Here is a 27,914-nt window from a genome sequence, read left to right on the forward strand (position 1 = left end):
AAAAAAGCTTATCAAGATTTTTCACTTACAAGGAAAGTGTCCGAAAAATGTAAAGCATATCCAACCATCAGACATTACGTTACAGCTAAAAGTAGCGTATTTTGCCCCATTTTGCCCCATTTTTATCACTATATCAACTCCAATATCCACCAATTTTTCGGACAGTTGTGAATGCCCTATTGGAAGGTCTTCACCAATTTTCAGAATAATTTCATTCAAGGAACTGAAGATATGACAGAATAATACGACAAAAATCAACGAATTTCGTCAAATTATGCGACTTTTACACTTTGACCTACTTTTGCTCCGAAAGCCGCGCACCATCAAATATGGCAACAAGGCGAAACTCACTGATCAAGTGATCATTTCAAAAAGGTATGACAAATTTGGTATTGTGAAAATTCTCACAGTCTCTAAAAAACAATGGTACAAAAATTTCGAAAATCCGAGCAAGTTTATTTTTTATCGTGCACCCCTGTTAAGGGGCTAGCTCGGATTTTAGCACGTTAAAACTTATTAAAACTACCTACTTCAAGTATTATTTTCCCATGACTACTAGAGATTATTTAATTCTTATATTTCATTAAATTAGGATCGCATTAATTTAACTACGTATAATCGGGCTCCTTTTAACTAGAGTATGGAAATTCAAGTTCCGATGTTACGGTTCTCCCGGTTTGAGACTCACTCAGGGAAGAAGTTCAAGCCCAAACTCTCATTGTACAGATAATTATTAGGACAGTAAATTTATATTGCAATTATGGACTTTAGAATTTTATGTGAATTTATATCTGGAAGATAACCAATTGAAACAGGTAAATAAGGATAGTTATAGAAAACGGAGTTCTCTTGGTATTTAGTGTATGCTAGTCAAGCTCTAGTCACGTAGCACGAACGGCAGGGCGTACCGTATAGTAGAAATGAAACGAGTAACTAAAAAGGAGAATTAAATAAATGGAAAAGTAATACAAAGTGAACGTCAACAGATAAAAACTTCCAAGTGTTCGCTCTAATCGATTAACGTGATTATAGATCACACGACGTGTCAAATCACAACTGGTAGTGCTCAGTAAGACTGGCTACCGTTAATTCGAATCCCTTAAAGTTATTAAGGGGCAACTAAGAAGTGAGCTCTTCACATCCGGCTCTCCGGGTATACTCTCAAAACTCGTCACGCCATACTGCGTGACGGCACAACGCATCTGCTTGTACCACGTGACACGCCGTCTCGCCAATAAGCACTCCACTAGCAGTCACCCTGCGTCCGCGAGGACCAACCACAGGTCTGGCTGTTAGTCAGGTGCAAAGTGAGCGGACGGCTCGTTACAGACAGTTAGTCTGACAGTAGTTCTGCCAGCCAACCGACTTACACTCAAAATGTGTAACTCCCAAATACGAACATATAAAAACATTGGTTAATATATACCCGGAAACACATACTAAATTCTACGTCCCGTAAACGTTATACTAAAACTAAGATATCCTAAAAGATATCTCTGAATACCATATTACAACATCTCTACCCAAAAATTTTTTTCGAATATTTTAAAACAATAAAATAATCGCCCTTTTCAAAATTTAAATTTCAATGCTCCGACGCATCAAAAGTCCAAAACTTAAAAATAAGTCAAGTCTCAAAATATAATACACGGCCCTAACCCTGTGCATTAAATTCAAATCATCAAAATCCTAAAGTTAAAACTGAAATTGACTTCCACAAATCTTTCAAAACTTTCCAAAACCTTCAAATACTTCCCTTTTGCACCAAGTTGTAGAGTCTTTGGTGTTGAGTCTTCATTATTAGATAGAGATGTATCGGAATCTCTAAAACGTCCTTGACAAGCAAACAAAGAAGTCAAAATAAATTCGAAAGTTTCTACGTTTCCGCCACTAAAGCAGCCCTGAGCGAGTCGTGTTGAGAGTAATGATCCTATTATCCCTATCAGTAATGTTCTGAAAGATAACACGTGTTATGCCTAAGTAAGGTACAATACCACTGCTAAGTACTAAGTAGAAAGTCTAGCTAAGTGAGTAAGACTATACTGTACTGAAACTAGATTCCAAAGTAAGTGTACTTCCCTATCCGTGCATCCACCCGTCTTCTACTGGTTGAAGAGTTTTATAAGATCCGTAACTAGTCTAACGTTGTATCCTAGACGATCAGGTTGTCTCCGTTCCTCAGGTCTCCTAGTGTTATATCTGCGCTCCTCCCTCGGAGGGCTCTGTCTTCTTAGATCCACAGGAGAAAGCGATCCTGTTGTGTCAATGTCGTGCCCCACTGTATCATATGACATAGAACTGCTATGACCCATCGTTCCTTCACCAACAACCGGACTCGATGATCTTCTAGCGGCCGATCTCTCTCTAGCTGGAGTGAAGAACTCTGCAGAATTATCAACTGTTTCTACACTATCGCCTGAAGGAATGTTATGTGTGAGAGGTGTTACAGTACTAAAACTAGGATTTGTAGAATTCAGATCTAGTTGAGCAGGTCTATTAACAGCCCTAGGAGTTGAACTAAAACTAGGTTGTTTATAAATGCTATCTGCACCATCCTCCTCCAGACGAAACTTCTTCGGATGAACCTCTCTTCTCCTTGCTACAACTGGTGCTCTTCTCAGTTGAAAATCTATCTCCTCTTCACTATCACTATCGGAATAGACTACATCTCGCCTTGATGAGTCCGTCTTCAACTCAGCTTCACTGCTAACAATTTTCGGCACTGTAGGACTAGTCTCTAGTTTTTTAGAAAATCTGTTCCTGACATACCGTTTTAACTTACCAATGTTAAACACCTTCTTCTCTCCATCAGGCAAATCTAAACAGTACAAGTGATCGTTTATCTTCTTAGAGATCTTATACGGGCCAACCCAACGAGGACCGAACTTGTGCTTTGGACAATTTATCAAAACAAAAGCTTCCTCACCTTCCTCAAAGAATGGTCCCTTAACGTGCTTATCGTGATATCTCTGTGCATAGCAAAAATCACGCTCAGCTTGGACCCTCACCTTCCTGGTGATAAACTTGAGATTTTTGTACAGCTCGTACGCTTCAACATCAAACTCATTCTCCTTCATAGGCTCTAACTCGAAATCCTTACGATTCTCAGCTAGCAGGCTTAACGGTGTGTTTAACTCACGACCAAACACCAATCTGTTGCTAGAATAACCTGTGTGCCGATTCCGCAATGAGTTCAGTACAAAGACTACTCTAGATAACCAAAGATCCCAGTCCTGGTATCGTCCCGGTGGTAAGCTGGTTCTCAGTGCAGTATTCAACCGACGTTTTGCTCTCTCAACTCTTCCAGTTCTACGAGAAACGTACGGTTGGCCATGAATGTACTTGCAATCTAGTGCTTGAGCTATGGTCTCGAAATACTTAGCTCTAAAACCCGGATGATTATCAGCCATCATGAATCTAGGCTGGCCAAAACGATCAATCCAAAACCTTCGAATCAATGACACGCTCTCCTTAGCTGTCTGGGTCTTAGTAGGAATAGCTACCACATAATTTGACCAACAATCGGTTATAGTCAGAATATACTTGTAACCTCTAGGTGTACCACCAACCTTTTCAGGAACTATATGATCGAAACAAATTGCTGAGTTAAAGGAGTGGAATAATATGTGCTTGAGGGGTGCCTTATTGTATGCCTGAGGTGGCTTACTTGCTGCACACCTGCAACATGCTGCGATCCATAACATTCCCCCATTTTCGGCCAGTAGAAATGTCGTTTACAGACCTCAAGACAATTTTCTACTCCAGCATGTGCAGTCTCCTGGTTATGCACCATGTCCAGGACAGATTCATGCAAGGATTCGTGGACTATGATCAACTCTCTACTCCCCTCCGGATCTCTCACTTCAGTCCAACGTCTCCTAAGTATCCCGTCCTTCATACTTATAAGATCAAACTGTTTCCAATAACTCAACAGTTCCTGAGGCAGTTTACTAGTCTGAATGGCAACAGGTTTCTCACCCTTGGTAACCCAACTGTAGACCTGGTTTAAAATATCATCATCCTTCTGAGCCTGTTTAATCTGCTCATGGGTAGGATTAAGAAATTTGACCCCTCTCTCTAGTGAGCTTACATCACTAGTAACCGCTGAAACATTTTCCACTGCTTCCACTACTGATGCTTCCTCTGTAGGAATAGGATCAGCCTGGGTAAGATTACAATTGCAATGACGGCTATCAACTTCAGGCGTAATTTGAACAATGCTTACAATACTAGGGTCTTCTCTACTTTCATCAAACAAGAACCCCGGAATCATACTGTCCTCAACACTCACCTCATTGCAAGATTCCTCAATCAGATTACTGCAATCATCATCAACCACAGTCTCGCTGCTAACCGATACTTGCATCCTCTTAAACAGTATCGGGTGTTTACATCTATAATGCTCACGTCTCACCCGGTTTACTCCCTCTAACGCAGCATCAAGACTAAAAGTGGAACTATGACCAATGCTCGCAACATTTTCTCGAGATTTACCATAAACCTGATACTTATAACGACTAAGTCCATCACACATCTGGTTACTCTTCCCCGAGATATGCTTCATAGTAAAAGTATAGTTAGCAAGCTCCTGAAGCTTCCTGATAACAGAAGATGACATCTTTGAAAATATTGTCGTAATATTCAAGAGTGGCAGACAATCTGTGATAACAGTGAAGTTTTTAACGCCACGTAAGTAAACCGAGAAATGTTTCAGAGTCTGATATAAAGTCTCAAATTCAATCTGAGTTTGCGGCCATATCCGCTTGTGGTCCGGAACCTTACGAGAAAAGTATGCAATCACCCTCCTCTTTCCTTTGATCCACTGAGTCAAAGTGCCACCAAATGCGTGTTTAGAACCATCTAGAGTCACCTCATAACTATTTTCCGGGTCGCTAACCTCCGGAAAAGCTAGGACAGGACTTGATATCAACATGTCACGTAACCTCTGAAATGCACTCTGGCAATCTTCAGTCCACTCAAACACCTTATTTTTCCGAAGTAAAGCATAAAGGGGACGTGCTATCTCGGAGTATCCCTTGCAGAACTTCTTGGAATAGTTTAACATGCCCAAAACTGACTGCAATTCCGCTCTATTACAGGGAGGTTCTAACTTCTTAATATGCTCTATGCGAGAGTCGTTCATCCTGACTCCTTCCTTAGTTAGAGTAATACCGACATATTCAACCTCCTCACGTAAAAATCTGCACTTACGAGGTGTTAGTTTCAGATTACCCAACTTAAGACGAGCAAAAAGTACCGAGAGTATCTGAATGTGAGACTTAACATCACGTGTGAATATCAGTAAATCATCTATGAAGAATGCTAACGCATCTGATATACCCAGACCGTTTATCAGTCGCATGACCATTCTAGTAAACGTAGCTGAACTAGATTTCAGGCCCATGACCATTCTAGCAAACTGATACCTCTTCTGATTGTGCATGAACGCCGTGACATGCCTGGATTCCTTGGTATACGGAACCTGGTGAAAAGATTTACTCAAATCCACTGTCGAATACAGATTCTTATCGCCCACTTTATCTAAAATGTGGTTCAAGTTAGGCAGCTCCATCAAATCATCCTGAAGCTCTAAATTTACCATTCTCAGATCCGCAACTAATCTAGAGCGATCTCCTGATGGCACCAGGAAAAGGGGAGAATTAAAATTAGAGTGGTCAGGGCATTCCTCAACCACACCAGATCTAAGCAAACCTCTAATCTGTCTATCCATTTCCGGCTGCTGCTTAAACGGAATCCTTCTCGATGGAACCCATCTAGGTTTATAGTTATCCTTGAGCTGGAGATGTGCCTCAAAGAAATTACAACAACCTAAATCATGCTCTCCACTCGAGAAAATGGTTCTATACTCCCACACAGTCCTCTCGAAGATCATTCTTGTCTTCCTCGCTTATCTTCAACTCGTCTAACTTCAACTGTTTGAAAAGACTCTCTCTATCCCATTCCTTAACTAGCGGCTCCTCATCAGCTAACTTGCTCACCTCTGGCACTGAACAATCAGATGATATCGCATTAACCGTTTCACAGGTTATTCTCATCACTCGCTCACCAAACTCTACTGGCTTCATCTTGCCCAGCCAGGTTCTCTTACTTATCTTCACAGGCTTATCTGTAGGATTCATGACTCTAACAGGGACCATGTTGTCCTCAGACCGTATGAGAGAGTGCGCTGTGAATATGCCAGTACCTACAACTGTGTTAATATGAGGTTCTAACTGGCCATAAACGTCATCACGTTGACTTTTAGGTCGCAACAATTTGCCTTGTATATGAGTGCCCGAGAGAGGTGGTATAATTACTGTTTCATTGCATACTACCTTCATGCAGCGCTTAGTGGGTTTAGGTGGTGTTCTAAAACATGATGAACCCTTATTAGTATACAGCAATCTATCTCTGGCATTAATATTAATCCCCTGATCAAACATCAAATCCATGCCTATCAGAACCTCTGCCTCATGAAATTCAGAAACAAAAAACGTGTGCTCAAAAGATTTTCCGGCAATTATCACTGGAAGCTTAATCTGACCGAAAGTCTTTATGCTATTTCCCGAAAAGGACTTGAGCTTGAGATTACACGACACAACCTTCTCAAACTTATCTATAAATCTGACAAATGATTCAGCAATTATAGAAATAGATGATCCCGTATCCACAAAGAAATTTGCTGATCTACCAGCACAATTTCCTCCAACCAAAATGCAGTTTCCCTTACTGCCACCAATCTCGTTGCAATCCTCATAGAAGTTTAAAGGCGCCTGGTTGTTAGGTCTATACGCTCTGTTCCCACTCTGTTGGCCATAACCACTCTGATATAAAGATCCTCTGTCTTGATATCTACTTCTATTACCAGAAAATCTGCTCGGACAGTTTCTCTGAAAATGCCCTTTATTACCACACTCCCAACAACCTTCTAACTGAGAGCGAACGTTACGTGATCCCCGATTATTAGAATTAACCACGTTGCGAGTTGGCTGATAACGTGACCGAACAGACGTGTTTCTACGATCATAATTTCTCATACCACCCCTAAAACTATTGCTAACTAGATTAGGAGTCCATGATCGGCCTGTGTGCTGGTTAACTTCCGAATGGGAAGGAGGACATTCAGGACTGTAACTCTCCTGTCTAGTGCCCGTCATAAAGTGGTCACGTGTTTGTCTAGGTGCTGCAAACCTAGCTCTCTGGCCATCTAATTCAGGATTACTAATGGCGAAAATCGTATCCTGGGCCTGAGTGAAACTCCCTGGTTCACCACCAACAGCTAACGTGATACGCTTAGTGTGGATTGCTAGTTTTACTGCCTCTCTATAGGAGTGTAACTGGGACTCATAAAGCTTAGTCCTTACAGCTACGTCACGAGCTCCTACAACAAGAACATGCAAGCAACTCTCGTCCCTCTTCGACTCGCAGTCGTATCCGGCTTTAAAATCAAGCTCATCTATACGTGAAATAAACTGCTGTAGGTTCTCATTTGCTAACTGACGCAATGACATGAGCTCAGTTCTATAGGCCCAAGATTGAGTAGCTGGAAATATCTCCTCTGAGTATCGCTTAATAAGAAGATCAATATTACATCTCTCGTCCGGCCTAAGAGAGATTTTCTGCAGTATTTCCCAGGTGGATTCACAACGAATGTACGACAACATATACGTGCTAATATCAGAACCACCGCTATGTCCACACAGAATCAAATGCTCCTTGAACCGCCTGGAAAATCTGATGAAATTAGATCCAGTGTCAAAGTAAGGAGGCTTGGGAGGCTTGGCACCCGTCAAATGTGGACCAGCGACTGAACTATTCAATGGGGTTATCATACTGTTGTCAAAATCATCCCCGATGTTCACGTTTCTAAACTTAGTAACTGTGCTAAGTGGTTCTGGCCGTACATTATCAATCTTATTCTGCAGGCATTCTAAAGCTGAATTCAACTCCTTCTCTAAATCGGAAATGTCATGGCTATCTGTATCTAAACCATCTATCTCCTCCATAGTCTTATTTATGTTTGACTCGATAATTGACGTTGCCCACTCCATTTCAGCTGCATAACTATCACACATGCTAAAACGTGAATCTAAATGTAAAAGTACACTTACAAATAGAGAAGATAAGTACTGGAACAGGCGTACTCCTCACGTTGCTGGAAAATCTTCTAGTCAAGACTTTACTTAGCTTTACTGGAACTGTAACTTCTACGTCTATCACTCCTGAGTAGATGTACGAAAAGTAAGGTTGCTAAACTCACGCAAAACTCACTAATAATCTAGGTAATAACGTACTGAAGTCTCCAAGCGGCTGTAAACTAGGTGCTCGTCAAAACGATCGCACTCAACAGGAATATATAACAGGTACCACAAAATGGGTAGCAACACTTACCAAATCTAGTAGGAAGTACTGAAAGATCTCGAACAATCTCCACGTAATTCTTCTGAACTGCGACGTAACCCCGAACTTAGCTTAGCAAATGACAACGTTAGGATCTAATCGAAACTATACTGAATATAAGTGATAATAGAAGGATCACGAGCAAAATAGCAACACTAAAAGTGGCCTCCAGATATAGAAAACGGAGTTCTCTTGGTATTTAGTGTATGCTAGTCAAGCTCTAGTCACGTAGCACGAACGGCAGGGCGTACCGTATAGTAGAAATGAAACGAGTAACTAAAAAGGAGAATTAAATAAATGGAAAAGTAATACAAAGTGAACGTCAACAGATAAAAACTTCCAAGTGTTCGCTCTAATCGATTAACGTGATTATAGATCACACGACGTGTCAAATCACAACTGGTAGTGCTCAGTAAGACTGGCTACCGTTAATTCGAATCCCTTAAAGTTATTAAGGGGCAACTAAGAAGTGAGCTCTTCACATCCGGCTCTCCGGGTATACTCTCAAAACTCGTCACGCCATACTGCGTGACGGCACAACGCATCTGCTTGTACCACGTGACACGCCGTCTCGCCAATAAGCACTCCACTAGCAGTCACCCTGCGTCCGCGAGGACCAACCACAGGTCTGGCTGTTAGTCAGGTGCAAAGTGAGCGGACGGCTCGTTACAGACAGTTAGTCTGACAGTAGTTCTGCCAGCCAACCGACTTACACTCAAAATGTGTAACTCCCAAATACGAACATATAAAAACATTGGTTAATATATACCCGGAAACACATACTAAATTCTACGTCCCGTAAACGTTATACTAAAACTAAGATATCCTAAAAGATATCTCTGAATACCATATTACAACATAGTTAAATGATTGTATTATATCACAATGCTGGCAAGCATTACCGTTGCCGTTATATTCACAATACTTTTTGCCCCCTATACTATTAGTATTATATCCCCTTTATTGTTTTCCAGGCATTTTCCAAAATGCAAAATGATACCGAGAATGAAATCGGTCGCTCGCTTTTCCCATTCATTCACGGCTTACGAATTGTAATAAGTTTCGATTAATTACATCATGATCAATCACATGCTGTAAAAATCTCTTTGGGTTGTGTTCGGGTCGATACCTAGTATTTCGGGAAAAGGGTGGTAATTAAATTTTAATGAATTAGCTGAAGTTTATTGAATCTTTGTTGCCGAGTACAGCTGCCTTCGGGTAGTTCTTCTTAATCTATTACAATTGTAAATGAATGGGAAAAGCGAGCGACCGATTTCATTCTCGGTATCATTTTGCATTTGAGAACGGTCAATCAAATTGATATCATATCCTTTTGTTTGGGAAAGAGAGACACTGGCAGCGGTCCACCCTACCCATGATTATGGGTTTTGGTCAAATATACTAATTATAAAAAACGTTATATTTGGCCCACAGATTTGAAGGAAAATACGCAAATTTGGTCCTCAGATTTAAAGGAAAATGCACAATTTGACGCGGAGAACTGAAAAAATCGCGATTTGTCTTACTGCCAGAGCCACTGGGCCGCGCTCAGCCTGTCATTCCGCCGAAATCGAATCTCTATTGATCGGTGATTTATGTTCATATGATTATAAACATGAATATAATAGCCTGAGGCCCCCAGGTAAGATTTTGTGATGCCAGGATCTGAAAAATCGCGATACCGCACATCAACATGCTGCAAGTGCAATTTCCTTTTGTCCTTACCCTCGAAATTTGGCTGTGGCGCGAAGCGCCAAAAAATATTTAGAATTTTAGAAGAAAATCATTCCTACACCCCTGACAAAAGGAAATCGCAGCATGTGCGGAATCGCGATTTTTCCATTATTTGCGACAAATTTTATGTATAGTCTTAACTGTCTTCTGTATAGTCTGTTAAAAATCGCAATATCGCGATTTTTTGGCAAAATAATCGCGATTTTCTTTTGTCCCTGACCATGACTATGAGTAATGGAAGCCAATTTATATCAAAATTGAAAAAGTTGATCGTCTGATTTTAAAAAAAGTTTCACCTAAAATAATGAAAATGATTTTAAAGATATTATAGGACTGAAACTTGTTTGCATTCAATGTACAATGTACATACTATGTACATTGTACATTGAATGCAGCAACAAAGTTTCAGCCGTATATGTTTAAAACCATTTATGTAACATGGCAATATTTATTTTAAAGTTTGAATAATCTTAGGTAAATCAAGCTTTTTGTTTTATTAACAAACCATTCTATCAAGTTCACTCAATTTGGAATTGAAATTCCACCCTCGGCAAATTTAACCTTGTCCCTGAGTGATCAGGCTGAAAATTGCGCGTTGTTATGACGACATCGTTTTGCGGAGTGATCGAGCTTTTTGGATATCGCAGCTCCCTACATGCGCGCTCTGATCAAACCGAAAATAAAAGTTGTCTAATCACTCCATCTTACAATATAAAAGGAAAAACAAATTATTATCTGAAAGTTATTAATATTAACGAAATAATTAGTATTACAATTTGTAAAAAACGTTTGGGATTCGAAGTCAAAGTGTCGGACTATAGTGGTGATAATATTGATGATAATATCGGTTTTCTGCCCCACAAAAATGATCTCTCAATTTGTGATATATAAATGTGGGCAGGCTTTGGGTATCTGGTCAAATAGCCTAGCAGTATCCAATCTTGTGTTTTGTTTCCAGACACTTAAGTTCTTGAGTTTCTTCTACAACTTCGTACTTTGAACACCAGAACAGCCCGTTAACGTTGTAGCGAGCGTTCATTAATCGGAACATCCTGTTCTTTCTTCCCATATCGTACCTGAGAACAAGCAACATCAACTTACTCTAACTTACTTTAACTTTTAGTGTTGCTATGATCATCATAGTATGATGTTGCTATAGTAACTTCTAGTGTTGCTATAGTAACTTGGGTTCTTTTGCGATAGTCAAAACGCGACAACTAGCGCTATCCAGCGCTAGTTGTCGCCATCCAGCGCTAGTTGTCGCTATCCAGCGCTGGATAACGCTGGCCAGCGCAAAATTTATATGTTCGATAATTGTCGCTATCCAGCGCTAGTTGTCGCCATCCAGCGCTAGTTGTCGCCATCCAGCGCTAGTTGTCGCCATCCAGCGCTAGTTGTCGCTATCCAGCGCTAGTTGTCGCTGGCTATGCGACACTGTCGCACGCGATAGTTTGCGATGGCCAGCGCAACTGGCCATCGCAGAAAACAGTTCGATAACTAGCGCTGGATAGCGACAACTAGCGCTGGCAAGCGCTGGCCAGCGCTGGCCATCGATAGCCAGCGCAAAATGTTTGCAATATTACTCGTCAGCTAGCGCTGGCCAGCGCTATCCGGCGCTATCCAGCGCTATCCAGCGCTATCCAGCGCTATCCAGCGCTATCCAGCGCTAGCCAGCGCTATCCAGCGCTATCCAGCGCCAAGCGTGCTGAATCACTCTACAGTCGATCTTCGAGATTGTTCTAAAAGGGCCCCCGACGGATGAAACCAACTTCAATCGATGTATTTTCGGACGCTGATTCCGAATCACCCCCCCCCCCCCCCCCCCCCCCCCCCCCCCATGACATAGGGTTAAAATGCTCCCCTGACGAGATATTGGCGAAAAACTGTCTTGATCACGTGATATGACCGTATAAGGAAGTTAGTCTAATTTTTCGTTAGGGTTAGGGTTTCAGCATATGTTTTTGTTAAGGATTGGGTTAGGGTTAGGGTTGGGATCAGATTAGAGGGTTAGGGTTTCGAAAAGTCGTTCAGAACCAGCTAGAGAACGGGTTGAAAAAGTCACGTGACAGTCGAGTGTAGAGTGATTAATCATCATCCATTCAGCGCCATGCGCCAGCGCTATCCAGTGCGCAAATATTTGTAAAAACTAAAACTAAAACTAAAGGTACGGTTATAAACCTACATTTACAATTGTTAGCGTTGGCTTACTAGCTGGGCGGAGCTCAACTTATTGGGCGGCGCTCAGCCTGTCATTCCGCCGAATTTCTATTCTAATAGTAATAATATATCGCAAGTATATACTTATAGTAATATCGCAAGTATATGATATTGATTTTGATACATTGTGCTGGCCAGCGCTAGCTGACGAGTAATATCGCAAAAATTTTGCGCTGGCTATCTATGGCCAGCGCAGGCCAGCGCTAGTTGTCGACATCCAGCGCTAGTTGTCGCTATCCAGCGCTAGTTGTCGCTGTCCAGCGCTAGTTATCGCTATCCAGCGCTAGTTGTCGCTGTCCAGCGCTAGTTGTCGCTATCCAGCGCTATTTGTCGCGACAATTATCGAAAAATTATCAAAAATTGATATTTTGCGCTTGATAGCGACAACTAGCGCTGGACAGCGACAACTAGCGCTGGATAGCGACAACTAGCACTGGATGTCGACAACTAGCGCTGGATAGCGACAATTATCGAACACATATATTTTGCGCTGGCCAGCGTTATCCAGCGCTGGATAGCGACAACTAGCGCTGGATAGCGCTAGTTGTCGCCATCCAGCGCTAGTTGTCGCGTTTTGACTATCGCAAAAGAACCGTAACTTGTACTGTTGTCCAGTTGTCTGTAACGATGCTAACTTTTAGCGTTACTGTAGTAAATAAGTAACTAGAAGTTTGGCTATAATCAATAATGTTGCTATAGTGACTTGCTGCGTTGCTATAGTAACCTATAGTATTGCTATAGTAAATTATTAACCTGAGTTTTTGATAATTTTTGGATCGTTCCTCCGGAGTCTCCTGTTGATTTATAACCTCTATATCGTCACAGTACACTATTTTATTTCCCACGGCTTTCATTTTTACGAAGAAATCTGCATGTTCTGCTATCAGTAACTCTTCGCTCCAGCCTCCTATCTGATGCAAAAACAATTATTAGGACAATTATTAAAACAATTACCAGAAAGGGTATTAGCAAAAATATCAGGACAGGTATTAGGAAAGATATTAGGACAGATATTAGGAAAGATATCAGGACAGGTATTAGGAAAGATATTAGGACAGGTATTAGCAAAGATATGAGGACAGGTATTAGGAATGATATTAGGACAGGTATTAGGAAAGATATTAGGACAGGTATTAGGAAAGATATTAGGACAGGTATTAGGAAAGATATCAGGACAGGTACTAGGAAAGATATTAGGACAGGTATTAGCAAAGATATGAGGACATGTATTAGGAAAGATATCAGGACAGGTATTAGGAAAGATATTAGGAAGATATTAGGAAAGATATTAGGACAGGTATTAGCAAAGATATTAGGACAGGTATTAGCAAAGATATGAGGACATGTATTAGGAAAGATATCAGGACAGGTATTAGGAAAGATATTAGGACAGATATTAGGAAAGATATTAGGACAGGTATTAGCAAAGATATTAGACAGGTATTAGGAAAGATATTAGGACAGGTATTAGGAAAGATATTAGGACAGGTATTAGCAAAGATATTAGACAGGTATTAGCAAAGATATTAGGACAGGTATTAGGAAAGATATCAGGACAGGTATTAGGAAAGATATTAGGACAGGTATTAGGAAAGATATTAGGACAGGTATTAGCAAAGATATTAGGACAGGTATTAGCAAAGATATTAGACAGGTATTAAGAAAGATATTAGGACAGGTATTAGCAAAGATATTAGGACAGGTATCAGGAAAGATATTAGAACAGGTATTAGGAAAGATATTAGGACAGGTATTAGGAAAGATATTAGGACATGTATTAGGAAAGATATTAGGACAGGTATTAGGAAAGATATTAAGACAGGTATTAGGAAAGATATAAGGACAGGTATTAGGAAAGACATCAGGACAGGTATCAGCAAGATTCAGTGTCCTACCTCTAATACAGGCTGAGTTTTAGCCATGAAGATGTTGCTGGTGGAGTCGCACTGCTCGCACCCCCCTTACCTCTAATACAGGCTGAGTTTTAGCCATGAAGATGTTGCTGGTGGAGTCGCACTGCTCGCACCCCCACTTACCTCTAATACAGGCTGAGTTTTAGCCATGAAGATGTTGCTGGTGGAGTCGCACTGCTCGCACCCCCCTTACCTCTAATACAGGCTGAGTTTTAGCCATGAAGATGTTGCTGGTGGAGTCGCACTGCTCGCACCCCCACTTACCTCTAATACAGGCTGAGTTTTAGCCATGAAGATGTTGCTGGTGGAGTCGCACTGCTCGCACCCCCACTTACCTCTAATACAGGCTGAGTTTTAGCCATGAAGATGTTGCTGGTGGAGTCGCACTGCTCGCACCCCCCTTACCTCTAATACAGGCTGAGTTTTAGCCATGAAGATGTTGCTGGTGGAGTTGCACTGCTCGCACCCCACTTACCTCTAATACAGGCTGAGTTTTAGCCATGAAGATGTTGCTGGTGGAGTCGCACTGCTCGCACCCCACTTACCTCTAATACAGGCTGAGTTTTAGCCATGAAGATGTTGCTGGTGGAGTCGCACTGCTCGCACCCCACTTACCTCTAATACAGGCTGAGTTTTAGCCATGAAGATGTTGCTGGTTGAGTCGCACTGCTCGCACCCCACTTACCTCTAATACAGGCTGAGTTTTAGCCATGAAGATGTTGCTGGTGGAGTCGCACTGCTCGCACCCCACTTACCTCTAATACAGGCTGAGTTTTAGCCATGAAGATGTTGCTGGTGGAGTCGCACTGCTCGCACCCCACTTACCTCTAATACAGGCTGAGTTTTAGCCATGAAGATGTTGCTGGTGGAGTCGCACTGCTCGCACCCCACTTACCTCTAATACAGGCTGAGTTTTAGCCATGAAGATGTTGCTGGTTGAGTCGCACTGCTCGCACCCCACTTACCTCTAATACAGACTCAGTTTTAGCCATGAAGATGTTGCTGGTGGAGTCGCACTGCTCGCACCCCACTTACCTCTAATACAGGCTGAGTTTTAGCCATGAAGATGTTGCTGATGGAGTCGCACTGCTCGCACCCCCACTTACCTCTAATACAGGCTGAGTTTTAGCCATGAAGATATTGCTGGTGGAGTTGCACTGCTCGCACCCCCCCTTACCTCTAATACAGACTCAGTTTTAGCCATGAAGATGTTGCTGGTGGAGTCGCACTGCTCGCACCCCACTTACCTCTAATACAGGCTGAGTTTTAGGGATGAAGATGTTGCTGGTGGAGTCGCACTGCTCGCACCCCACTTACCTCTACTACAGGCTGAGTTTTAGCCATGAAGATGTTGCTTGTGGAGTCGCACTGCTCGCATCCCACTTACCTCTAATACAGGCTGAGTTTTAGCCATGAAGATGTTGCTGGTGGAGTCGCACTGCTCGCACCCCCACTTGGTGAGGTTTCTGTCACAGTGCCCGCTGAAAATAGCAAACTCTTCTCTCCCGTGGTAGTTACCGAACCTCAGCGCTCCCGCAAACTTCATAAACCCTTCAAACTTGCCTCCGACCAGGGTAGCGTCCGTTGTGTCGAGTATCTCTATCATCTGAATGTTTTATAGTTAGTTATAAGATACCTTAACATAGCAACTATGGTTTAAAATGTTACAATTTCTTAATGTTAGTTTCTTTCTTTCTAATTATCTTTACTTTGACATATGGTTATCAAAAACAGTAGAACCTATAACAACTGACCTTGTCAAGATTAGACTTATCGTTGAAAACATGATCGTCATCCACCAGGAGGAAATACTTAGTTTTTACCATCTTGAGAGCCAAGTTCCTGCCTAGGAATTAAACAGGAATTAAAACAGGAATTAAACATGAAATGACCACTAACGAACTCGTCTTGGTAATACAACAATTCATAAAGACGAACAGAACTCTAAAAATCGAGAGAAAGCTTAAAAATTAACCTAGCGAGATGCCCATATCATCACTGTCCCCTATCATATACTGAAGGAAGGGGTACTCCTTCATATCGTCCCAAACTTCTTTCGGGTAGTCGTTAGGACCATCGTCATATGCTATTATCCTTAGATCATATCCTGTAATGTGGCATTGGTCAAAGAGATCAGGTTAAATCATTGGACAGCATGTGAAGCATATCTCAAAAAACCGAGAGGAAACCATGGTGATACTTAGCTAAATAGTAAATGATCCCTGACCGTGCGTTTATAAGTAAGTGCTGATTGTCAGTAAATGACAAACTACAAACTACAAACCTTTTTTGTCCCTGATAGATTTAGCAAGTCTCATGACAAGGTAAGGTCTTCTCGCTGTCTTTGTTACCACGGTTACACAATCAAACACTTTCTTACATCTGACAATCATTGTTTTTGTCATTATTTTAAATTTAAGTTTTCATTCAAAAAATAATTATTCTTGATTCACATCATTATAGATTTGCCTGTGGTTATTGTATTTTTATTCGAAAATTCGATATATAAAAGAATCAAGAATCATTGTACCTGATGGTAAAGAGAGGTTTTAACATCTCCACTGCTTTGACAGGGGGGTTCAGTCCGCATGCTTTAAAAGTGCATGACCCGGTTGACGGGGCGACTGTGTCTTTGAAAGTTTTTCTCTCCGACAAGAAAACTGAAAATGTTAATCAATCAGTAACAATACTATAAATTAGCAATACTAATACAATGATTGCAATGCTAATTGTTTTTATTTAATTTAACCACTTTTTTCTATTAATATATTAACATAGTCACCATAAAATTCATACTAATCTTTTTTGAAATGTTTGTGCTTTGTATGGTAAAAATTGATAATAACATTTATTGTTATTGTTACCGGGAGTAACATTGTATTGCTATGTTAACATTGAGTAACATTGTATTGCTATGGTAACACTGAGTAACATTGTATTGCTATGGTAACACTCAGTGGCGTAACGTTGCCTGTTGGCGCCCCCCTGCCGAAAAAAGCGCCCCCCTGTTGGCGCCCCCTCCCCTTTTGGTGCCCCTCCCTAAAATTGAACAAATTAGGTGATTTTAAAGAATACGCCGGTAAAATCTCTAAAAAAGTGTGTATCTAGAGCAAAACGCGCAGTTTTGCTAGTACTTTAGTTAAGTTTTCGAAATTGTCCCACATTCAAACGACAATTTGGCGCCCCCCTAAGACGGCGCCCCCCCTGCACAGCGGGATCAGCAGGGCCTTTTGTTACGCCACTGGTAACACTGAGGTCTGAGAGTAACATTGTATTGCTATGGTAACACTGAGAGTAACATTGTATCGCTATGTTAACATTGAGAGTAACATTGTATTGCTTTGGTAACACTAAAGTAACATTGTATTGCTATGGTAACACTGAATAACATTGTATTGCTATGGTAACACTGAGAGTAAAATAATACACTAACATGAATCCTCGATAAGCTCTATTCGTGAATCCTCTTCGTGACACGGCGTCAAAGCAACAGGGACATTCAAACAGGTGAATCTATTAGATTGGCGGATATCTGTCTCTGAAATAAAAAATATTGAATTTAAAATAAACAAATAGGAGACAAAAAAGCTGTTAGATAAGGCAGTTACCATGGTAACCTTGTGCAATGTGCAGTTACCATGGTGACCTTGTGCAATGTGCAGTTACCATGGTAACCTTGTGCAATGTGCAGTTACCATGGTAACCTTGTGCAGTGTGCAGTTACCATGGTAACCTTGTGCAATGTGTAGTTACCATGGTAACCTTGTGCAGTTACCATGGTAACCTTGTGCAATGTGTAGTTACCATGGTAATCTTGTGCAATGTGCAGTTACCATGGTAACCTTGTGCAATGTGCAGTTACCATGGTAACCTTGTGCAGTGTGCAGTTACCATGGTAACCTTGTGCAATGTGTAGTTACCATGGTAACCTTGTGCAGTTACCATGGTAACCTTGTGCAATGTGTAGTTACCATGGTAACCTTGTGCAATGTGCAGTTACCATGGTAACCTTGTGCAGTTAGCATTGGAAATATCTCTGGAACACTGGAACAGTCAGATAGCAACTAACGGACTGTAGGAGAGATGCACATTGTCCTGCCACCTATCTCACTTCGGATGAAGGAGTTATTAAACAGGTTGAATATCATACCCTCTTCGCAATCCACTAAATCTGAAATATTGTTAATCAAAATCAGAAAATGTATACTGATTTCTAAGTAAAACCTTTTTATCAGTTGATTACTAAGTAGAAGGTGTATTGATTTTATCATTTATTATCATAAATACTTTCTTATTATTTATAATACAGATACTTACTTAGTAAATACAGTTAATCTGTATTATACTTACTTAGTAAATACAGTTTATCTTCATTATACTTACTTAGTGAATAAAGTTTATCTTTATTATACTTACTTAGTGAATAAAGTTTATCTGTATTATACTTACTTAGTGAATAAAGTTTATCTTTATTATACTTACTTAGTGAATAAAGTTTATCTTTATTATACTTACTTAGTGAATAAAGTTCATCTTTATTATACTTACTTAGTAAATACAGTTTATCTTTATTATACTTACTTAGTGAATAAAGTTTATCTTTATTATACTTACTTAGTGAATAAAGTTTATCTTTATTATACTTACTTAGTGAATAAAGTTTATCTTTATTATACTTACTTAGTGAATAAAGTTTATTTTTATTATACTTACTTAGTGAATAAAGTTTATTTTTTATTATACTTACTTAGTGAATAAAGTTTATCTTTAGTATACTTACTTAGTGAATAAAGTTTATTTTTATTGAGAGCGGCACACTTTCCCGACGGGTCGTGAATCAGTTTACCCTCCGCCGTTAAACTAAAGGTTTGTTCCTGAGGAAAGCGCGATTATTCTGCAGTTTAACTAAAGATTTATCCCTCAACCTTGTACCCCCAATATGCCCCCAACCTTGTACTCCCAATATGCCCCCTATCCCCCAACCTTGTACCCCCAATATGCCCCCTACAGGCACGTAGCTAGGGGGTCCCTACACACACCCTTGTACCCCCAATATGCCCCCTACAGGCACGTAGCCAGAGGGGGGTCCCTACACCCACCCTTGTACCCCCAATATGCCCCCTACAGGCACGTAGCTAGGGGGGTCCCTACACACACCCTTGTACCCCCAATATGCCCCCTACAGGCACGTAGCCAGGGGGGTCCCTACACCCACCATTGTACCCCCAATATGCCCCCTACAGGCACGTAGCTAGGGTGGCCCCTACACCCAACCTTGTACCCCCAATATGCCCCCTACAGGCACGTAGCCAGGGTGGCCCCTACACCCACCATTGTACCCCCAATATGCCCCCTACAGGCACGTAGCTAGGGTGGCCCCTACACCCAACCTTGTACCCCCAATATGCCCCCTACAGGCACGTAGCCAGGGTGGCCCCTACACCCACCATTGTACCCCCAATATGCCCCCTACAGGCACGTAGCTAGGGTGGCCCCTACACCCAACCTTGTACCCCCAATATGCCCCCTACAGGCACGTAGCCAGGGTGGCCCCTACACCCAACCTTGTACCCCCAATATGCCCCCTACAGGCACGTAGCCAGAGGGGGGTCCCTACACCCACCCTTGTACCCCCAATATGCCCCCTACAGGCACGTAGCTAGGGGGGCCCCTACACCCAACCTTGTACCCCCAATATGCCCCCTACAGGCACGTAGCCAGAGGGGGGTCCCTACACCCACCCTTGTACCCCCAATATGCCCCCTACAGGCACGTAGCTAGGGTGGCCCCTACACCCAACCTTGTACCCCCAATATGCCCCCTACAGGCACGTAGCTAGGGGGGCCCCTACACCCAACCTTGTACCCCCAATATGCCCCCTACAGGCACGTAGCCAGAGGGGGGTCCCTACACCCACCCTTGTACCCCCAATATGCCCCCTACAGGCACGTAGCCAGGGTGGCCCCTACACCCAACCTTGTACCCCCAATATGCCCCCTACAGGCACGTAGCCAGAGGGGGGTCCCTACACACACCCTTGTACCCCCAATATGCCCCCTACAGGCACGTAGCTAGGGGGGTCCTTACACCCACCCTTGTACCCCCAATATGCCCCCTACAGGCACGTAGCCAGAGGGGGGTCCCTACACACACCATTGGAACATTGCACCCTGATCAAGTCAACACCTACCCAGTCAGGATTGCAGTTTATTATACTTACTTAGTGAATAAAGTTTATCTTTATTATACTTACTTAGTGAATAAAGTTCATCTTTATTATACTTACTTAGTAAATACAGTTTATCTTTATTATACTTACTTAGTGAATAAAGTTTATCTTTATTATACTTACTTAGTGAATAAAGTTTATCTTTATTATACTTACTTAGTGAATAAAGTTCATCTTTATTATACTTACTTAGTAAATACAGTTTATCTTTATTATACTTACTTAGTGAATAAAGTTTATCTTTATTATACTTACTTAGTGAATAAAGTTTATCTTTATTATACTTACTTAGTGAATAAAGTTTATCTTTATTATACTTACTTAGTGAATAAAGTTTATTTTTATTATACTTACTTAGTGAATAAAGTTTATTTTTATTATACTTACTTAGTGAATAAAGTTTATCTTTAGTATACTTACTTAGTGAATAAAGTTTCACCTTGTACCCCCAATATGCCCCCTATCCCCCAACCTTGTACCCCCAATATGCCCCCTACAGGCACGTAGCCAGGGGGGGTCCTTACACACACCCTTGTACCCCCAATATGCCCCCTACAGGCACGTAGCTAGGGGGTCCCTACACACACCCTTGTACCCCCAATATGCCCCCTACAGGCACGTAGCCAGAGGGGGGGTCCCTACACACACCCTTGTACCCCCAATATGCCCCCTACAGGCACGTAGCTAGGGGGGTCCCTACACCCACCCTTGTACCCCCAATATGCCCCCTACAGGCACGTAGCCAGAGGGGGGTCCCTACACACACCCTTGTACCCCCAATATGCCCCCTACAGGCACGTAGCCAGAGGGGGGTCCCTACACACACCCTTGTACCCCCAATATGCCCCCTACAGGCACGTAGCTAGGGGGGTCCCTACACCCACCATTGTACCCCCAATATGCCCCCTACAGGCACGTAGCCAGAGGGGGTCCTTACACACACCATTGGAACATTGCACCCTGATCAAGTCAACACCTACCCAGTCAGGATTGCAGTGGGCAACTGTAAGTTCTTTATTGTCATCATCTGCATCAATACAGCGACCACCAAACCAGATCTTTAACCTGTTTCCTGTGAAAGTGTCACCTGAGGAAGTAACCATTAGTAACCAATAGTAATCATAAGTAACCATTAGTAACTAATAGTAACCATTAGTAATCATAGGTAACCAATAGTAACCATTAGTAACTAATAGTAACCATTAGTAACCAATAGTAATCATAAGTAACCATTAGTAACTAATAGTAATCATAAGTAACTAATAGTAATCATAAGTAACCAATAGTAACCATTAGTAACCATTAGTAACTATTAGTGACCCCACGGTTACTCAGTTAACCTTTTTATGAATATGTTACTCATTAGTCCAAACCTGTTATCTAAAACAAAATAGTAAAATAAAAGCAGCAGCAAATCAGCGGCAGAAAGCGGCAAGCATTATTAAAAACTCACTGTAATCTAATTAAAGTAAAACTCACTGTAATCTATTTAAAGTAAAACTCACTGTAATCTAATTAAAGTAAAACTCACTGTATGTAATTAAAGTAAAACTCACTGTAATCTAATTAAAGTTAAACTTACTGTAATCGAATTAAAGTTAAACTTACTGTATGTAATTAAAGTAAAACTCACTGTAATCTAATTAAAGTTAAACTTACTGTATGTAATTAAAGTTAAACTCACTGTATGTAATTAAAGTAAAACTCACTGTAATCTAATTAAAGTAAAACTCACTGTAATCTAATCAAAGTAAAACTCACTGTAATCTAATTAAAGTAAAACTCACTGTAATCTAATTAAAGTTAAACTTACTGCAATCTAATTAAAGTTAAACCTACTGTAATCTAATTAAAGTTAAACTTACTGTAATCTAATTAAAGTAAAACTTACTGTATTGGTTGGCAACAGCGCTCAGCGGCTGCGGTTTAGCTTTACCGTCTAATTTTATAATAACTTCTGAGGGTATCTTCATATGGTCTGAAATTCAGATCACTTACTTTTAACACAGCATATTGATTAACTTACTATACTTACTACTAACACAGCATATTAATTAACTTACTACTTACTATACTTAATACTAACACAGCATATTAATTAACTTACTACTAACTATACTTAATACTAACACAGCATATTAATTAACTTACTACTTACTATACTTAATACTAACACAGCATATTGATTAACTTACTACTTACTATACTTAATACTAACACAGCATATTAATTAACTTACTACTTACTATACTTAATACTAACACAGCATATTGATTAACTTACTACTTACTATACTTAATACTAACACAGCATATTTATTAACTTACTACTTACTATACTTAATACTAACACAGCATATTAATTAACTTACTACTTACTATACTTAATACTAACACAGCATATTAATTAACTTACTACTTACTATACTTAATACTAACACAGCACATTAATTAACTAACTACTTACTATGCTTAATACTAACACAGCACATTAATTAACTTACTACTTATTATACTTACTACTAATACAGCACATTAATTAACTTACTACTTACTATACTTAATACTAAGTACTCACACAGCATATTACTGTACATAATAGTAATGTGGAAGTGTGAAACAGAATTATATTACATTACAAAACAGCAGTTCAGCAAGACAGCAGTTAAAACTGAGTCAATATATAGCTTAATCAACGAATAACTAAATATTATATGAATAACTTAATAAATAACTAAATAAATAAGAAACCTTGTCTCCGGCTGGATCGCTCTGTGTTTATAGAGGTGAGAGTGAAGTTGAGAGAGTTGATGCAGGGGGGACTGACGAACTGAGCAATCTCTTTAAGAGCCAGTATTGCGCAAATTAGCAGTACTACTAAACCCACATACTTCTTCATTAGGTTACTAACCATCCTGCCTATATACCTTCAGTGCAGAGCTTTTAGTTATAATAACTAAATACTTCGGACAACCATGGCTATATAGTTAACATTTTTATTAAACAGTAAAGACAATTCGGAGGACGACTAACCACAAAGTTTTAGTCGTCCTTACAGTTGGCACTACTAGAGGCCAGAGGGGGTGCCAATTTGCTTTTGATGCCAAGTTGATGCAAATAAGTTCAATTTAACGTCCTATAGCCGCAAAAAAGAGAGGGTGCAAACAAAGCAAATAAAACTGCCAAAGCATAAGCAAAAGACATGAAAAAGACATGAAATAATTTTAGGGGCTAAAATTGCGAGGTTACACTAATTAAGGAACTCGTTTACCTTGGCAACTGTGTTACCTTGGCAACCCCTTGTTATACCTTGCCAACTGTGTACAATACAATCTAACAGGTCGGTGTTATAGCTGTAGTGGTACTGTGACGTGTGTAAAAATGCCAACAACAACAAGGGGGACAATGACCTTCACAAAAAGTGGTAAATAGGTGTTATGTTAGAGGAGCTCTATAGTAACAATTAAAACTTTGAGACAATTCACGTGTAATTCGGAGCAACTAGTTCCTGTGTAATATGTATAGATTGTGTAGTTTCTTTAGTATAAGGCAACAAATATTTAAGTAAGATTTGCGATTAAGTTGGTCTACAAGTATTAAACTGGAAGTAACCCGAGTTAAGATAGCAACAGCAGAAATACACAACTCAAATTAAACTCTAGCTATGTCCTGTGAGATTGCAATCACACGGAACTCTGAAATAGTGACACCTCGTAACCCCCCCCCCCCCCCCCCCCCCCCTCCAATGTAAAACCTAATGTGTGATCAGCTTTATATTATCCAGTGCTGCTGCTAACAGGAATACAATAAATCACGGTGCTTTAATTACATTTCAGTTTGATCTTACATCCAATAATACAATTACATCCGGGATTAGATTACAATATCCACCCCTCGTATATATAGAAGGGGTATATATATATATATACGATATATGATATCCCTGTAAAAATATCGTGAAACCTCATCCTGATGGGCGCCTGTAAGCCTCGTGGCTCGTATATATCAACCTGCAAAGTGAAACCTCATACTGATGGGCGCTGTAAGCCTCGTGGCTCGTATATATCAACCTGCAAAGTGAAACCTCATCCTGATGGGCGCTGTAAGCCTCGTGGCTCGTATATATCAGCCTGCAAACCTCATACTGATGGGCGCTGTAAGCCTCGTGGCTCGTATATATCAACCTGCAAAGTGAAACCTCATACTGATGGGCGCTGTAAGCCTCGTGGCTCGTATATATCAACCTGCAAAGTGAAACCTCATACTGATGGGCGCTGTAAGCCTCGTGGCTCGTATATATCAACCTGCAAAGTGAAACCTCATACTGATGGGCGCTGTAAGCCTCGTGGCTCGTATATATCAACCTGCAAAGTGAAACCTCATCCTGATGGGCGCTGTAAGCCTCGTGGCTCGTATATATCAGCCTGCAAACCTCATCCTGATGGGCGCCTGTAAGCCTCGTGGCTCGTATATATCAACCTGCAAAGTGAAAGCTCATCCTGATGGGCGCTGTAAGCCTCGTGGCTCGTATATTATATCAACCTGCAAACCTCATCCTGATGGGCGCTGTAAGCCTCGTGGCTCGTATATTATATCAACCTGCAAACCTCATCCTGATGGGCGCCTGTAAGCCTCGTGGCTCGTATATATCAGCCTGCAAAGTCAAAAACACTCATCCTCATCCTAGTGCCAAATCACGTACAAATTTTCTATAAAATTGTATAAGAGTATAAGCTGTTTGATCAATTGTTCGATCAGTTGTTCGATCAGTTGTTCGATCAATTGTTCATCAGTGGTTCGATCAGTTGTTCGATCAGTTGTTCGACCAGTTGTTCGATCAGTGGTTCGATCAGTGGTTCGATCAGTGGTTCGATCAGTTGTTCGACCAGTTGTTCGACCAGTTGTTCGACCAGTTGTTCAACCAATTCTTTGACCAATTCTTCGACCAATTCTTCGATCAGTTATTCGATCAGTGGTTCGATCAGTGGTTCGATCAGTGGTTCGATCAGTGGTTTGATCAGTGGTTCGACCAGTTGTTCGATCAATTGTTCGATCAGTGGTTCGATCAGTGGTTCGATCAGTTATTCGATCAGTGGTTCGACCAGTGGTTCGATCAGTGGTTCGATCAGTGGTTCGATCAGTGGTTCGATCAGTGGTTCGACCAGTTGTTCGATCAGTTGTTCGATCAGTGGTTCGATCAGTGGTTCGATCAGTTGTTCAACTAATTGTTCGATCAGTTGTTCGATCAGTGGTTCGATCAGTGGTTCGATCAGTTGTTCGACCAGTTGTTCGACCAGTTGTTCGACCAGTTGTTCAACCAATTCTTTGACCAATTCTTCGACCAATTCTTCGATCAGTTATTCGATCAGTGGTTCGATCAGTTGTTCGATCAGTTGTTCGACCAGTTGTTCGATCAGTGGTTCGATCAGTGGTTCGATCAGTGGTTCGATCAGTTGTTCGACCAGTTGTTCGACCAGTTGTTCGACCAGTTGTTCAACCAATTCTTTGACCAATTCTTCGACCAATTCTTCGATCAGTTATTCGATCAGTGGTTCGATCAGTGGTTCGATCAGTGGTTCGATCAGTGGTTTGATCAGTGGTTCGACCAGTTGTTCGATCAATTGTTCGATCAGTGGTTCGATCAGTGGTTCGATCAGTTATTCGATCAGTGGTTCGACCAGTGGTTCGATCAGTGGTTCGATCAGTGGTTCGATCAGTGGTTCGATCAGTGGTTCGACCAGTTGTTCGATCAGTTGTTCGATCAGTGGTTCGATCAGTGGTTCGATCAGTTGTTCAACTAATTGTTCGATCAGTTGTTCGATCAGTGGATCGACCAGTGGTTCGATCAGTTGTTCGATCAGTGGATCGATTAGTGGATCGATTAGTGGATCGATTAGTGGATCGATTAGTGGATCGATTAGTGGTTCAACCAGTTGATTTACCACTTGCAAAAGAAAAGAACCAAAAGTTCGGGGACAACGGAGCTAATGATCCATATCCAGTAGTTTGAGCAATAAAATAGCCAACAGGACGAACTAGACTGCAGCAACCGACAAAACAGAATTAATTAATTAATAAACTCCTAAAATAATGATGACACGAAAAAAGAGAGTTTTAAAAGAAGTGATCCCAAGAATTAGAGTAGTTATAAGCTGACTAAAATGACAGAGGAGAGAGAGGAGTGACATGCAGTCCACTGTCCAACTGAGAGTTACTGGCTCTCCCCCGTGTTTTGCTGACGTGTACTGTACACTAGCTCTCATTACACTATAACTATCTTGATCTAGCAGGTATTTACTTCCTAATTTATCGAGTACAGACAGCTACAGCTGCTGCAAAGCGCTCCTCTGTGATTACAGTATTGTTGTTGGCGAATATCCGGTCCTACAGACTATTAGTCTTGCTTCGAAAATAAAAATTAGATTTGAGACAGCAAATAATTCAAACCACTCCACCGAGGCACTTCATCTCGTATCCTCCACCATGTTTGTTTATTTTTATACTACTACTACTACTACTACTATGTCGGAGCTAAGTCCGATCTACGCCAGAAAACCCCCTCCATATATCCCTGTCCCGCATCAGGGTTCGCAGTTCCTCTTTAGAGTTTGTCCCAACTTCCTTCAGTAACATAGACAAGTAGCTTTGTCTTGGTCGGCCTTGCTGTGCTCTACCGTGCGTAGGTTCCCATAAGACTAAATCACTGGCAAGTAGCTCAGGATGTCGGATGCAGTGTCCCGCCATTTTTAATCTCCTGCTTCGTAACTTGTTTGACAGCCTTGGGAGGCTACCATACAAAGTTATATTGCTGACCTTGTCCTTCCATGAGATACCCAGCACCATACGCAACATCTTTGTGTATGTCCCGTCCAAACTTTTCTCTTGAGCCTTTGTCAGTGTCCAGGTTTCTGATCCGTAGAGCAGTACTGATTCACAAGCCGCTATGAACAATCTAATCTTTAGGCTCTTTGAGAGTTTGGATTTCCAGATATCCTTCAGTCTATGTAGGGCACCCCACGCTTTTCCCTTTCTAACCCTTATCTCCCTATCTGTGCTCTCAATCCAGGAGCCTAAGTAGATGAAATCATCTACATTTTCTATGGCTTCCCCGGATCGACTTTGTAGGTCGCTAGATCGATCCTCCATATTCAGTGTCATGACCTTGGTCTTGCCTTCGTTTATGTGTAGTCCCACGCTTGCTGCCGCCGATTCTACTCTGAGCAGGAACTCGTTAGCCTTGTCCATGTCCTCAGATATAAGTGCTATATCATCTGCAAAGTCCACATCGGTGATGATCTTGGGCCCCACTCTTCTGCTTTTTCTACGTTCGAGGGTGAGTCCAAGTCGCTCCGCATCATCGCCTATGGCTTGCCTCATACAGTAGTCGATGACTATTGCAAAGAGGTAAGGTGCTAAGGTATC

The 27,914-nt window shown here is 41.2% G+C and overlaps 1 protein-coding gene and 1 long non-coding RNA gene across 3 annotated transcripts; both read right to left on the reverse strand.

Annotated features, from left to right (window-relative positions):
* Window positions 1-935: 935 nt before the first annotated feature.
* Window positions 936-8,473, reverse strand: LOC134823818 (uncharacterized). Its single transcript, XR_010161325.1, has 3 exons — window positions 8,392-8,473; window positions 8,112-8,222; window positions 936-2,416 (listed from the first exon to the last, which is right to left on the reverse strand). It is a non-coding gene; the product is annotated as an uncharacterized LOC134823818 (long non-coding RNA).
* Window positions 8,474-10,921: 2,448 nt separating this feature from the next.
* On the reverse strand, window positions 10,922-24,274 carry LOC134823813 (uncharacterized). 2 transcript variants are annotated; one of them, XM_063835389.1, is made up of 13 exons: window positions 23,244-24,274; window positions 22,385-22,471; window positions 21,474-21,580; window positions 19,045-19,138; window positions 18,334-18,435; window positions 17,698-17,802; window positions 16,795-16,924; window positions 16,549-16,646; window positions 16,240-16,371; window positions 16,019-16,110; window positions 15,652-15,870; window positions 13,105-13,262; window positions 10,922-11,210 (listed from the first exon to the last, which is right to left on the reverse strand). In XM_063835389.1, the coding sequence occupies exons 1-13, from the start codon at window positions 23,404-23,406 to the stop codon at window positions 11,060-11,062; spliced, it is 1,638 nt and encodes a 545-aa protein (XP_063691459.1). In that variant the 5' UTR covers window positions 23,407-24,274; the 3' UTR covers window positions 10,922-11,059. The 2 variants fall into 2 exon arrangements, with proteins under 2 accessions (XP_063691459.1, XP_063691460.1); XM_063835390.1 differs by lacking the exon at window positions 22,385-22,471 and having other exon boundaries at window positions 23,244-23,415.
* Between the last annotated feature and the right edge of the window lie 3,640 nt (window positions 24,275-27,914).

Source organism: Bolinopsis microptera, chromosome 12, assembly GCF_026151205.1.
Source record: "Bolinopsis microptera isolate Bmic1 chromosome 12, MBARI_Bmic_1.0, whole genome shotgun sequence".
Taxonomy (NCBI): domain Eukaryota; kingdom Metazoa; phylum Ctenophora; class Tentaculata; order Lobata; family Bolinopsidae; genus Bolinopsis; species Bolinopsis microptera.

Excerpts from the sequence above, each read along its gene's own strand:
- LOC134823813 (XM_063835389.1), bottom strand. The coding sequence starts at position 23,406 with ATGGTTAGTAACCTAATGAAGAAGTATGTGGGTTTAGTAGTACTGCTA. Across the intron at positions 21,581-22,384 it reads CGCTGTTGCCAACCAATACA|GTGACACTTTCACAGGAAAC; the intron begins GTAAGTTTTACT and ends TTACTTCCTCAG. Across the intron at positions 16,647-16,794 it reads AAACCTCTCTTTACCATCAG|ATGTAAGAAAGTGTTTGATT; the intron begins GTACAATGATTC and ends AATGATTGTCAG.